Source organism: Larus michahellis, chromosome 11 (genome assembly GCF_964199755.1).
Source record: "Larus michahellis chromosome 11, bLarMic1.1, whole genome shotgun sequence".
In the NCBI taxonomy this organism is placed as follows: Eukaryota; Metazoa; Chordata; class Aves; order Charadriiformes; family Laridae; genus Larus; species Larus michahellis.
Genome location: NC_133906.1, coordinates 4,855,296 through 4,869,469, shown reverse-complemented (window position 1 = coordinate 4,869,469; position 14,174 = coordinate 4,855,296). Strand labels below are relative to the sequence as shown.

At 38.0% G+C, this 14,174-nt stretch overlaps 1 protein-coding gene across 1 annotated transcript in view; it reads left to right on the top strand.

The window, feature by feature from the left end:
• Window positions 1-14,174, top strand: part of DOCK2 (dedicator of cytokinesis 2) — a 196,222-nt gene that overhangs the window by 163,935 nt on the left and 18,113 nt on the right. The window contains exons 35-41 of the mRNA XM_074603976.1: window positions 3,320-3,476; window positions 4,597-4,637; window positions 6,060-6,150; window positions 7,276-7,395; window positions 9,114-9,203; window positions 10,533-10,637; window positions 12,532-12,673. Coding sequence (XP_074460077.1) covers window positions 3,320-3,476; window positions 4,597-4,637; window positions 6,060-6,150; window positions 7,276-7,395; window positions 9,114-9,203; window positions 10,533-10,637; window positions 12,532-12,673 — 746 coding nt within the window. The remainder of the gene's footprint in view (window positions 1-3,319; window positions 3,477-4,596; window positions 4,638-6,059; window positions 6,151-7,275; window positions 7,396-9,113; window positions 9,204-10,532; window positions 10,638-12,531; window positions 12,674-14,174) is intronic.

Below are 14,174 nucleotides of genomic sequence, written 5' to 3'. Positions count from 1 at the left end.
TAATTTAAAAGAAACGTTGTTTAAATCAAACAGAATTGAAATGTTTGCTATATTAGTTTAATTACTGTCCTATGAGGAGGCAGATAAAATATAGAGAGGCAGACTTGAAAAAATTAAAATTACTGACACTTTTTAAGCAATCTAAAACTATTCTTTGAAACTGGTAACACTGGCAAGGACAGATGAAGTTTAAAAAATGTGTCTTTCGCTTCCTAACATGCAATGACTACGTCAACTGAGAGCAATAAAGTAATTTTTCAATTTTGAATGTTTACTGTTTGACTTCAAGTGTTGGGATAGCTAAGAGGAGATGCAGAGATGTTCAGACTGGCTCTTGCTATGACCGAAAACAGGCCTGTAAGCACATAGTTTCCTTAACCACACTGCTGCGAAGCCTAAATGGCGATGCCTGCCTGAACCGGCGCTACAATTCATCATCTCCGGGGCTGGGCATTCAGCTGACACAGAGGACATTTATTGCAGTGTTAAACTTTCCTTGCTACTAGTAAGTTTTTTGCCAAACATCCATACTAAATCTTCCTTGCCTCAGTTTACGCCAATTATTTCTTGTTTTACCCACAGGGGACATAAAGAATCATTTATTCTGCTTCTCTTTGCAGCAGCTTTTAACAAATTGGAACGTTGCTGTCAAGCGTCCTTTGGTCTTCTCTTTAGGGTAAACAACCGCAGTATTTCAGTTTATCACATGCAATGTTTTCTGGACATTCCTACAATGTCTACATCTATTTTGAAATACTACATTGCCTTAAAGCTGGCAAGAGTATTCAAACCGAGAGTTTATCAATGCAAAGAGAAAAGCTTCCTTCAGATCTTGTGTATGAGACTCTTTGAGGTTTACTTTTTCTGACCTGTGTAACGTTGTTCGCATGTCTTGTTTGCACTTTACTCTTACATTCATATTTTTCTAGCGAACTGGTACCTATCCAGTTAAACCCCATCTCTCAGTAGTGCAGTTAAATAGTCTCATCAGATATATTACGTAGTATTTGATCTTTCTGTCTTTCCTAGGAACCCTTTTTTCTTTGACATATCTGTTTTTTTCCTCTTGATACTCTCCCATGTTCTACAACACTTCAAGTTCAAGGTTTCCATGTTTCTAAAGATGTCACTTCATATTATCTCCAGATAATATTTTTTTTGTTCCATCCTTGAAGTTGTTTAATGATGCCTGTAGAGGGACAGTTGAAGCGGAGGCTGGTGACTTGTTTGTGGTAGGACCCTGTTCTCTTCTCTCTGTTGTTTTTGTTTGTTTGTTTTTGTTTAGAATCTTCCTGCCTTCACACCTTCCAAAGCAGGGATTTCAAGCCTCTATCCTCAACTCCCCATTGCAACTGGGTAGGCACCCAGTTAAACTGGGCTCCAGATTTATTCATTTGCTCATATTTGCATCAACTAATTTCCTGTAACTGTCCGCATTCCTGCACAGTTCCAGTTGCCACCTGAGTGCAGCTATTTGGCAGTAGTCAATGACTGCCCTGTGTGTTGATGCTCACCCAGCGCTGTATCCAACACTTGCCCATACTGCTTGGTTGCTGGGAACTTCCCCAGGCCCAGTAAACTAAATCGGACCAGCAGAAGTTTAATCACTGCCTTGCAGTTGTCATAGTCCTAAATGTTAGCGTGCGCCGTGGCAGGGTTGTGTGCTAATGGATGCTGTCCCAGACGACACCAAGGAAGAGCCGGGATAATATGGAACAGATGGGAGGCTGTTCTCAGTAGGCAAAATAGCCAAGGCTGCCCTGTTTTGGGAACTGGAGGGAAAAGTAGCTATACGGGTACAAGTTGTGCTCTGCCACTTTTCCTCAGGCTCAGAAAATGAGTTCTGGCACGTTTTAGTTACTAATATAGGCACAACAGAAAAGAGCATTTGGAAGCTTTCCAGGTCCCCATCATTTCAGTGGCCCGTGTTGTTTTCTTGAGCTTTATTGAAAATATTTTTTATTTTAAAACTTCTATTTTATTCAAACTCTGTTTAAAAATTCAAAGGTTTCTTGCTCCCTCCTGGGGAGAAAAAAAAAAAATCTTCTAAAAGTTTTATGGGTCCTTTTTATTTGGGTTATTGTATAAAGCTGAGCAAGACAACTTTTTAAATCTTCCCTCGTGAGACAGGTATTGCTCGCTCCCGCTCATTTTGTAGTTGTTCTCTGTGTACTTCAGTTCATCTTTAGTGACTGGAGTTATGTACTATATCCTGGGTGAGATGTAGCAATAGCTTCTGTTTTACGTCAGTGTTTTTCTGCTTGTATTGGAAGGAAATGTGATGTCTTGGTGACTCAGGTTCATTTCACAGCCAACTCATGTCCACAGCTCTGCCTTGTTTGCTGTCGCTCCAGGGGAACCTATGGCAAAAATTCATTAGAGTCACTGAAATGGTGGCTGTACTTTCTTTTGTTAGCATTTTATCCTGTTTCTGATACTTATACGTGTAAAATAACCCCATTTTTCCTGTATAATATTAAAAATGCTAATGACAAAAAATGTTAGGGAGTCCCAATGGAAAATCAGAATGCTAAGAAGAGGAAACAAGCTCTTAAGGAAAGAAAGAAAATAATGCTTAATGAGATGCTGGTAATCATTTCATAATGTTTAAACCGTTAAACTTTGAAAACCAAGGTATGATAAAGACAAAGCTCCTAAATCACTTCAGTAATTTATAGAAACAGCATATGCGAATATTTTATTAATGTCAATTGGAATCTGCTGATGATGTATAAAACTCACTTTCCTATACTTTTATCAAAAGTGAACTGACTGCTCTTTTTAATCTGAAGAAAGTTTATTGTTTGCTTTTCTTATTTCTCAAGTGCAAATTGCTCTGATGAGGTCTTGTTTGTGGTGGTCTTTTTTGACTTAAAACTATAATTTGTCAGTTTGAACTTTCTACTCACATGTAACTGTACCAAGAGAAGAATAATTGTTGCATTTTATGTTGCACAGTAAGAGGAAAAGAGGAAAGAAAGGTCTAATGTTTATTGCAGTAGTGTGGCATTCCAGAGGATTGAGCTTGTAATACCACAGATGCAGGTCACTCTGTTCTGAAATTGTGGGTATAGCCTTGAATTTGAAGTCATTTTCAGACAGGAAAAGTAAATATTTCATTTTTTTTTTCTTTTGATTTATATCCCGTCTGCCTTCTGGATATCTAACTTACCAACCCACAAAGGGAATTTCCAGTGCGTTCGAAGTTGCGTTAGCTCTAATTCAGTATTTGCCTTCAGGTCCAAACAGTTTTTGAGCTGCTGGGACACTGATTTTCACAGTATTGTAAAAACTTTTTTTTTTTTCCTTGTATTTGCAGACTTACAGAGTGTGCACGTCAGTATCCTGCCATTTTTAGCTTGGTTGAAAGTTTTGTCAGCCTAGTTAAAGGCCTCCTGGAAAAACTGCTGGATTACCGAACTGTGATGAATGATGAAAGCAAGGACAATCGCATGAGCTGCACCGTGAACTTACTGGTATGGTCGCTCTTGTAATTCTTGTGTGAGAATGGGGAAGAGCTTTAGAATCCATTTACTAAGGATGAAGGGAAATCTTCCTGGGGACAGGAGTGATTGACAGTGCTCAGTAGTGATTTAAACTCTGAGGCAAGGGATTTTTGTAGCTATCGGCGTGGATATATGCATAAACCTGAAAGTAACGTCCACGCAGTTCTTTGGGTTTGCTTGTATGTTTTATCCACTTTGATTCTGTGGAGAATCACCTTCACCTTTTGATAGGCTTAACATAACAGTGGGTTTTTGCCAGAGTCAAGTTTTGCATGAGGAACTAACCCACTGTCTGCTTTAGCAACTCAACAATTACGTTTTTTAAATCTGGGGAAGAAAGCTGTAAGGTGCCGAGAAAATCTGAGTCTCTGATCTGGTTCTAGGCCACCCAATCTTTTTTTCCATTCCTATTTTGTAATGAGGATATCGCATATAGAGACTTCTCCACGAGGAAATTCCTCTAAGCTGAAGAGGAACCAACTTTAAAGGTTGGAAAGAGAACGTGGTTAATATGTATTGCACTCACATACTCTCTGTTCCTCAGTAATCGCTGCGCAATGCGGTATAGATTCCTGCAGCTCTTCAGGAGGCAATTCTTGTCATACATAACATTTTGCACAGCCTTAGCAACTCATGTACCTGCACAAGTGTTGTGTGACAAACACAGGCTTCATTCCTGGAATTACCCCCTTTAGAGGTATTGCACGACAGTGTTTCGTATCAACAGTGTTACATACCAGCTTCAATAAATACCAGCTGCTTTTCTGGCCATCGAGGGTAGCCAGAGCTTGTAGTTTGTTATGTTAGTGCATTTGGATAACCACATTTTCCTCTTCTCCAACAGAAAAACTTTCACTAATGATTTTATTAGTGAACTAGGAGAAGTACGTATAATAATAATACATACCAATAACTAATTAAAATGTTAATTGAAGTAGTAGTGCCAGGTTTAAACTTAAGATGGCGTGTAAATAATGTATTTCTTATGCTATCCAACTAGCAAGAAAAGCAAAACCTCTCTCTCTATATTTTTATCTTGTGCATTAATAAAAGACATTAGGAGATAACTTTTAAATGTTTGTGTCCCTAGAATTTCTACAAGGACATTAACCGTGAAGAGATGTATATCAGGTATGGCAGTTGTTCTATTGGATCTGTTTTGGACAGGGCAATAATATTCTCTTATAAATTCTGGTTTTATCGTTGTACTTGGATTTCTGTTACTTACCGTTAGTTTACCATCGCTGTGACTCCGCTGTAGTCCTGGCCTCATTTGTATTCTTACTCCATTGTTTGCTTAGCCTTCGGTGATTTGGAATCTATTGTATATATTCAGCAGCAGCATTTTTTTCTCCAAAAATCAACTTTTACTTCATCAAATCACTCAGCATTCATTGTCTATTGTTTTAAATAAAGAAAATACGTCTAGATTTGAGGTTTGATGGAGGATGTATCATGCATTTAGAATGGCAGAAAAACATTCAAGTTTTGTAGAACTGCGCGGCCTCTTTAAATATGCGACAGCATGCAATGCAGAGTTACTAGTAAAGCATTTTTCTGTAAGAGCTATAGCTATACTACCAAATTCTCTCAGATGCGACATGGCCTGTTACTCTCTCCAAGACTTTTGCATATGAGCTGCAGCAAATCTTGCTGTTCCAAAGCTCACTATTTCCTGCCTCTCCTCTCATTCTGCAAAACCTGCAGAACCCTCTGCACCTCAGCCGCTGCAGTGCAAAGCCCCGAATCTCAGCGGAAATGAGCACTGAAGGGGATTCAGAGCTAAACCTGGAGCTATGAGCTGGAGTGACCAGGGAGAAGCAACCCTCCCTCTGCAGGCATTGCTGAGTTGTGTTGGCAACTGGGAACGGTAATGCCTTGAACTGCTGCAGGAAGGTGTCAGAATTCCTGTGTCAAAACTCCTGTTGTGTGGAAGAGGACCCGCTTTTTCTGTCTGGCTGCTGGAAGAGATATGGCTTGAGTTACCATGATGGGCAATGGTTGTGCTGGTAGCAGCAATGCTGCCCCAGGGATCCAGAACCATGGCAACATGTAACTTAGAACAACGCTTCTGCCCCTACCACCTTCCAGGTTTTATGGGGACTTGCTTTGTCCTTCTGCGCTGGTATTTTCTGTTTTCTGCTTTACCCTGTGTTATCTGTTGTGCTTGCATCTGTTTACATGCAATCAAAAAGTGCTACAGAGAAAGGCAGCAATGTTTAGTAACAGTCCAGAAATAATGGACTTGGAGGTCTGACTTGAGACCTTGAGTCTTGTAGCTCTTTTTCTCAGAGGTGGAGTGACAGCAATTCACAGAGGGAGATTAGCTCTTTCTCCTCCTTTTGTGCACAGTGTTTCAGCATACAGAGAACAGAACGTTGTCTGAACAAACGCACAGAGCTTTGAGCCTTCTAGAGTGTGCTTAAAGACTCTTTGGGTAGTGACTCCGTGACATCTATGAAGCTTCCGTTAGAGTTTGTCTAGAACTTATTTGACACTTAGTATGCCAGTCATGTCATTATCTAGTCTAATTCTTGTTCTCTCCTCTAACAGATATTTGTATAAATTGCGAGATCTTCATTTAGATTGTGAGAATTACACGGAAGCAGCATATACCCTTCTACTCCATACGTGGCTCTTGAAGGTTTGATTTTCTAAACTCAGTAAATAGCCTTTTGCAATTCTCAAATGTATAAATTAAAAAGTTATTGTCTTAATCTCTGGTTTACTGCATATTAGTTATTTTCCACAGGACATTCAAGTTTCTAGTTAAAAATACTGCAGTAGGTCATAAAAAATTAACGTTAATTGTTGAAATTGTGTTTTCAGTTGGTGATTAAAAGCCACATATTGGTAGAACTAAATATTGTAGCAATATTATAGTGAGAACATTGTGTGCAAATTCTGAAGCCATTTAACTTCCATTTGGTTTTCATTTTGCTGATTTTTTTACTGTCCCAAACATGACAATGATGAAAATCAAACGCAATCTTTTCCAACTATCACAGGGGGACATCTGAGTTTTCATTTTAAATGATATGGATCGCTCTGCCAAATAATGCGTGCTTTCTTTTGTAGCTCGTAATTATTTTTTGCTAGAACTAATGTTTATTCTTATTGTAACTGATGTTATCCAAAGAAATGGTCAGTAAGATGCATTTCCATTTCACGGGAAAATTCAAAACTTAAATATTCTTTAGCAACAATTTGAGATTTCCTATGTAATTTCTTTTAGTGCAGAACCGTATCAATTTGGCTTTTCACTGTGCTGTTTTGCTCAAATTTCATTTTGACTCTTGTCTAAACAGAACTATGAGGCAAAACTAAAAAAAAAAAAAACCGAGGCAAAACTAAACAAAACTATGAGGCACATTGTATGTACTGCTGTAAACAAAGATAATATTATGTGCAAGTATTCTAATACAACAAAAATCAAAACCAAATCAGTCAGGATGACATCACCAAAATAAAATGAACTAATTGTCTCACATAGGTTTTTATCCAAAATTTTTTGGGTGGGGGCAGGAAGGAACACAGGTTTTTAAAATGTTATGTCCAGTCCTGGTTATCACATGAACTACAGCACTTGTTTGAAGAGGTGGTGAAAACATTTCCAGTGCCTTTCCCAGTTTCTTTGTGGAAGGGTAAAAAAGACTGGAGAAAAAAAACACTTAGAAGAGCCCAGGAGCCAGACCCCGGGGGAAGGTGGAAGTGTGTGTGAGATGTTGAACTCCAAAATCATGTTTTTTTAATGTGTTTTTATTCTCAGTGGTCAGATGAACAGTGTGCACCCCAGGTCATGTCAACAGAGTTCCAGTGTTCACAGACCTATCGACACTTGAAAGAGAATTTGTATGAGAAGATCATAGAATACTTTGACAAAGGAAAGGTAGGTCTGTAGATTTCCTCCTGCTGCCAAATCTTTTTACTGAGTTACTCTGTATAATAGTATTTAATGAAGGCGCTCGGTATAAAGCGTTTGCATAGGAAATCCTCTTTGGAATGTGGGTCAAGTAAAAATTGTGCCTGAAGGCTTATTCACAGAGTATATCTGTTCTGTATCAATGTATTCTTTCAATAACCACATTCACAAAGAAAGAGGGCTGATGTCGACACTGGTCACAAACATCTCTGTCAGACAGTAATAAAATAATAAAAATTGTTCAATGTACTTTCCTTTACTAGGAAAAGAATACTGACTACACAGATTGCATTTCTAATCCATTTGGTCATTATCTTCCAAAAACCAGTCGGTTCAAAATGGACATACTTGTTTCACAGAAGTCTGAGAATTGCATCCCAAAGTTAAAATGTAGTAGTTTGATGTGCAGTACCTCGGTGTAGTTCAGCTTTTTTAAAAAAATATGTTAATAAAATTGCCTGTCAATACAATGACAGTAGAAGCAAGATTTTTGGGAATAAAGCAAAGGACTAGAAAGCAGGGAAAAATTCTGCAGTGCTGGATAATGAATGGTATGACCCAATAAGGCCTTTGAGTCATTATGTTCTGTTGAGCTATAGCTCAAGGTTTGAAGGGGGAAGGCAATTCATTACTGCCTCTTGCAAAATAGAGGCATAACTCCCCCATGAGAGTCCCTCCCATAATTCAGAAGATAGAAAGTTTTTGGTGTTTCAGCACCGTGCAGGAAAATGCAGTGCTATTTATAACTTCCCAGGTTTTTTGTCAGCATCTGAACGAACTAGAGTGTAGCAGTCCCCACCCACGGTATCAGAATAATCCAGTCTACCCAGCCTTCAGGTTCTCCTCGGAGGGAGCAGAGGAGGTTTGCAGCTGTCAGGCGCAGAACTCCCCAGCCGAAGTACATGGCACCATGTAACAATGGTCCCAGTGCGTGTGAGCACCAGTGACCTCGCATCAGTAGAGAAACCCCCTTTTGCCTCCTTTATTCTGAGTAGATGTGACTGACAGAATTTGAGAAATATCCTCAAGAGAGTGTCTGCTTTAAGACTGCTTTTGTGCTGCATTCATTAAGTGCCTGTAGCAGATGAGGAAAAACCGTCCTCGTCTTTCCAATGCAGCTCTGTAATTCCTGGCAGTAATTTTCAGAGGTAGGTATTAAGTTGTGTGTGAAGAAACAAGCTGCTACTCCTGGCAAGTGGCAATTTAAGTCTCGTAGTTTTTTAGCTGACTAGGAGAGGTGCCATATGCAAGGCCACCTATGTTTATGTATGCTTCAGGATTTCTTGTAAAAATTAGTGTGTTTATTTTAGAGAGGCAGGTGTCAGTCCCCTCATACAGTGCTCCTCTGCGTGGGGTATATTCAGGATGTTATGCACCTTAGTGATTGACTCTTCTTTTCTAATGTATCTGAAAGCTTAGGTGATTTTTTATTATCTTACTGTAAGAATAAAGTACGTTTACTTATTACTTCCTATACTGAACCATAAAGCACTTTTATTTTTTCAATTAATCTGCTTTCCTAAAGTTTATGATTGCCTTGAGTCTTCCATTCTAAATGTGCAATTAATAAATGACTGCAGTTTAAGGACAGCATAATCAATAAAACTGTAGTTAAAACAGTGATGCATTAAAAACTTATTTGTTGGTACTGGATTTACTTTTTGGAACGTGTGGTTGCGTTGCAGATGTGGGAAGAAGCCATATCCTTATGCAAAGAACTTGCAGAGCAATATGAAAAGGAAGTTTTTGACTATGAACTTCTAAGTCAAAACCTGGTAAGATTTATATACAGGTCTTCAAATTATTTCAGTCACAGAAATAAGTACTTTTGAGCTACAATAAATAGAGCTGCTTATGAGCTTGTTGTCTAAAATTGATTTTTAATTCATTTGTCAAAGAGTTGCTATGCTTTATTGTAACAATCCTGTGGTAAAGGAGAGATTCCTAAAGAACTGTTTGTTCAAGTTGCATGGACATCTGCTTTTTTTTTTTTTTTTTTTTTGAAACTGCTATAGATGAAATAAACGTGTTCTCACTTAGCACAAGTTAAAGCCCATATAGAAAAGAAATAGAACAGGTTTTTGAAGCCTTTGTTCGGCTATAGGGTAGAAAATGCACCTGGATGCATTTTTTTCCCTGAAATTTTTCTTTCAATTTCTTGAAATTTTAGGAACTCAAATCTTGACAAGCCTAAAGAATTCTGTCCTAATCAGGGACTGGGGAAGTAATATATCACAAGGAATTAGAACTAGGTCCAAAGGCTAGAAGTAAGATTTTGAAGGAAGACTAAATTTTCAATTACTTGTTTTCATTAAAATTGAATTAATCTAAAAAGAACCCCCTTCCCACGTACCTTCTTTTTTCCACACTTGCATGATCTTTAACAAATGTTTAAGGTTCATTCAATAGATATCCCTGAAACTTCCATAAAGAAACCACAGGAATCAAAACATCATTTTCTTGAACAGTGTTGTCTATAAAGAAGGCTACTTTTCCTTACATTCAGTTCTGCTTTTGTCATAAACTAAAAGATAAAGACAATATTTTTACCAATTCCATTTAAGTTGCATTGTTGCGTCATAGATATAACATGGGAAATAAAAATAGTAAACCTAAATGACACGGATTATTTTCTGGAAGCCAGCGTTCTTGGAGTATGTCCGTAGCGTGACACTAGGGCAAAAGCTTCACTTGATCCGTACCTCAGGAGACGCCTGAAACGGAGTTTTTCCAATGGTGTTATTTCAATATCTTATCAGTTTAGTGTTTAAAATGTAAAGTGCCAAGTATGACTTTGGTGTTTGCTTTTTTTCTTTTCACACTAGTAAATTAAGGGTAAGCTTGATTCCGAGGTCAAATAATTGAAGTTGAAGCCATACACATTTAGCTATCTATTATATTTGCATATAAATGTAAACAATATTTAACGTGCCATAGCAGTCACGTGCATGCTAATGCTTATTGCTGTAGCTTATCAGCTGATAATTGATAGCTCTTGCATGTCCACTGACAGCTGTAGTATGTAGTGTAGTACTGCTGTAGATGTTAAAAAACAAATTGAAAAAAAATCAAACAGAAGTAATTACAGTTGGTTTTGCTTTCAGATTCAACAAGCAAAGTTCTATGAAAACATCATGAAAATTCTGAGACCTAAACCAGACTATTTTGCTGTTGGGTATTATGGACAAGGATTCCCCACATTTCTAAGGGTAAACCTGTTTAAATTCTTACTTTTTTTTTCATCTGTTTTCGTATGCTTCTAAAAATACGAGCATGCTCTGCGAACGCAAGTGAGTCTCTGCGAAGATTTGCCAAGGATTTAGTTTTGCTTGGATGCAGGACTGTAGTCAAAATCTGAATTGTTACTCGTAAGAATATACATGAAATGTTTTCAGATGCTTTTATGCTGATTCTTTCTCTCAGTTTAATTGTGGAAACTAGAAGACCTATCAGGTAGTGAAGGTGATACATGAGCCAAATGCAGCAATAGGATGTCATTTGGTATGGGCAGCTCTTATGGTACATATTTCTCAGATGAGTCCCCACACAGGTTAGTGATAACTAGTAGAATGTTATTAACTAACTTGTATTCAAATTAAATCCAAAATTCTGTTTCACATAAGCTTGGTGTTTTTGTCGGACCTTGTCAAGAATTGACAAGATTTTCAAATTTATATTGCCTCTCAGCTACAGTTGAAACACACTACGAATGTAGAAACAGCATATTTTTCAGACCAATGTATTCTATAGCCCAATACTGTGTCTTTAACAGTGGGAAATAGTAGATAAGTAGGGCAGGGAAGAGTATAATACAGAATAGGTATGTAGTAATATTGACCTGGTATATATTCCCCACTTACCCGATAAGCAGCTTCCCGGTTTGAAGGTAGCAGTTTTGTTTTCCAGCCCTTCATGGATCGTTCTATGGTGAATTTGTCCAGTGCTTTCTGAACTGATGCCCTGCAGAACATACTGTGGCCTCACAATACACAACTCTGTCTGCTGGAGATTTACTGTTGCATTTTTGTTGTCATCTGATAATTTCTCTACACTAGGTCTTAAAGAGAGACTTAACAGCTGTCTTGTGTTACTCTTGAGTTTTTTCCTGAATGGTAACGGCTAGTTGATATCTTAGGACAATTATGCTAAGTTTGAACTGTTTTCATTAAACGGACGTCTATATACTGAGTCTAGTCTCTCCGTTTGCTTTACTTTTCTCCATTTTTTTACTACCATGTGTGAAATCAAGAATCCAGAGGGTCTGTTTTTTCAAGAAACCTGCCAAACTTAGGAAGTCACGCACAACTGGCTTATGCTTTAGTTTTTTAAAAGATCATTGCTTTCTTTTAAGCACAGTAGCGCACGTTTCCAGAGCATACAACTAACCTGAATATTTGATGTTTTCTTGTAGAAAAAAAATATCTTTTCTTACATACTACAATGAACATAATAGCTCTCCTCACATTTGAAAACCAATGAAAGACCTCTCTTTCCCAGTTTTAAGGGCCAAAGTTGCCTTGAAAACACTGGAAAAATAGTGAAAGTATATGCTAATATTAAACCAAAGGACACGTACCTCTTGTTTCTGGTGTTATAGAAGTATCCTGCTAAATGAAGCAAACTGAACCACAAGTGACCACATTTGGGGTTAGACTGTGTCATAAATGAGGACATTTCATAATACCAAGGAGAAGGAGCAGGCAGGGGAAACCTATATGTTGGTATTAGAAAGATGTGAAACCTGGACCCAGAATGTATTTGAAAGGAAATCATTTTACTTGACAGACAAGAAAAAAAAGGAATTTCACTAGTTTTACCTCCCATTCTGGTTTTATTGTGCTCTACAGGAGCATTCTCAGTGGTGATGCCAGTTTATCTTCCTTCTGTCCAGCAGCGTGACGTAGGGTCTCTGGAGAGTCAGGGCTGCATTCCAGCACCTGGTCAAAATGGTGTCTTGCTTTACAGTTAATTAACATTCAGAAAACAGTAACACTCATTCCAAAATTTGGAGACCCCGTTGTGTCTTTGTACTTATAAACATGCATCTATAACTTCTGCCTCAGCATCATACAGCCCAAGAAACGAGCTATATGTTCCTTGCAGAACAAAGTATTCATCTATCGTGGGAAGGAATATGAGAGGAGAGAGGATTTCCAGGCACAGCTGATGAGTCAGTTTCCCAGCGCAGAGAAGATGAACACCACCTCAGCACCTGGAGAGGATGTCAAAAACTCTCCTGGTCAATGTATCCTTGAACACGTGGGACGTTACACAACGAATGCGCGTTGGGGAAACCTTGTTTTTTGCAATAATGTGGAACAATCATTTCCGAAAAAGGCTGAAAGTTTATTAATGTGGCAGCTCAGTTTGCAGTTTTACTTATATGTCCTGCATGTCTTTTTTGGTTTGTTCCTAAGGTGTTTGCTCCTGTTTTTCTCACAGTTCTAAGAAGTGTGTCTCTTTCAGTCATCATAGAATCATTTAGGTTGGGAAAGACCGTAAGGTTGAGCCCAAACATAAACCTAGTCCACCACGAAACCATGTCCCTAACTGGCACATCTCCGTCTTTTCAATACCTCCAAGGATGGTGACTCAGCCCCGCTTCTGTGGGCGGCCTGTTCCAGTGCTTGACAACCCTTGTGGTGAAGAAAATACATTTGAGTTCATACATGGTTTGCCTTTATTTTCTTCAAATGGCAAAACCAGTGATGAACACTTGAATTGGCCAAGTTTAAAGCAGCAAGTTGTCTATTACCTCACCTTCCTAGCTGTTGTGTCTGGATATTAAATTCATGTCTTCCTTGAACATTTTCCTGACTGGCACAGCACTTGGGTATCACCTTTATTTTTTGGCAACACAAACATGCCTTATGTCACTCTTGGAAGTTTTCCTAGGAAAATTAGCTGATAAATATCATTAACCATCTTTTAGAATGTGCTAAATGATTCTTCTGATGAAGTACTCTCTAACAGTTGCTTGCACACATTATCTGTTTCTTCATGTTCTGATTTAAGTCATTACTGGCTGAGCAGATATGAAATCACCTCATTGTATCAGATACTTTTTTTCACGTGTTGCTTTTCCTTTATTAATTATCAAGGTAACATTGTAACATTTCACATGTTCTCTTGAGTCTATTCTGATGGAACTGCTGGAGGAGAAAAGGAATACTGCTTTCTTCTCACACTGTTGGGACTGAAGCAGAGAGTATACAGAGTATACAGACTTGTCTAAAATAGTACATGAAGCTTGAGAGCAAAGCTCTGATAAGTCTGTCTTGTGTCTTAACTATTTTTTTTTTTTTTTGAGATGATATGCTTCAGTCCTTTCTCAAAGTAGAATTTGCTCAAGTCTATTTGCAACTAACAGGAGATATGCACCACTTAGGCACTTAAGAAAAAGCTGCGGAATCTAACCAGAGGGCATGAGTTTCCAATACACTGAAATATGTAAGAATATGATATATTTAGTTACAAATACACTACTCAACTTAAAAAATAACACTTTCATAGAAAAAGGAAATCTTGGGTAAAAGGGCTGCTCAATTACAGATTTCAAAGATGAAATGCTAAACATCATGACATTATGCATGCTGAAAGCTAAATAGTGAAAGTGCTAACATCAGATGTTGTTGATGTTATTTTTGTGAGTTAGCTGGGCTTTAAAATTTAATGAATGATTCAGTGTGATAAATTCAGCTAAAGATATTCAAGCTCAGTAAATAATGAAAATACACAGTTCAAAA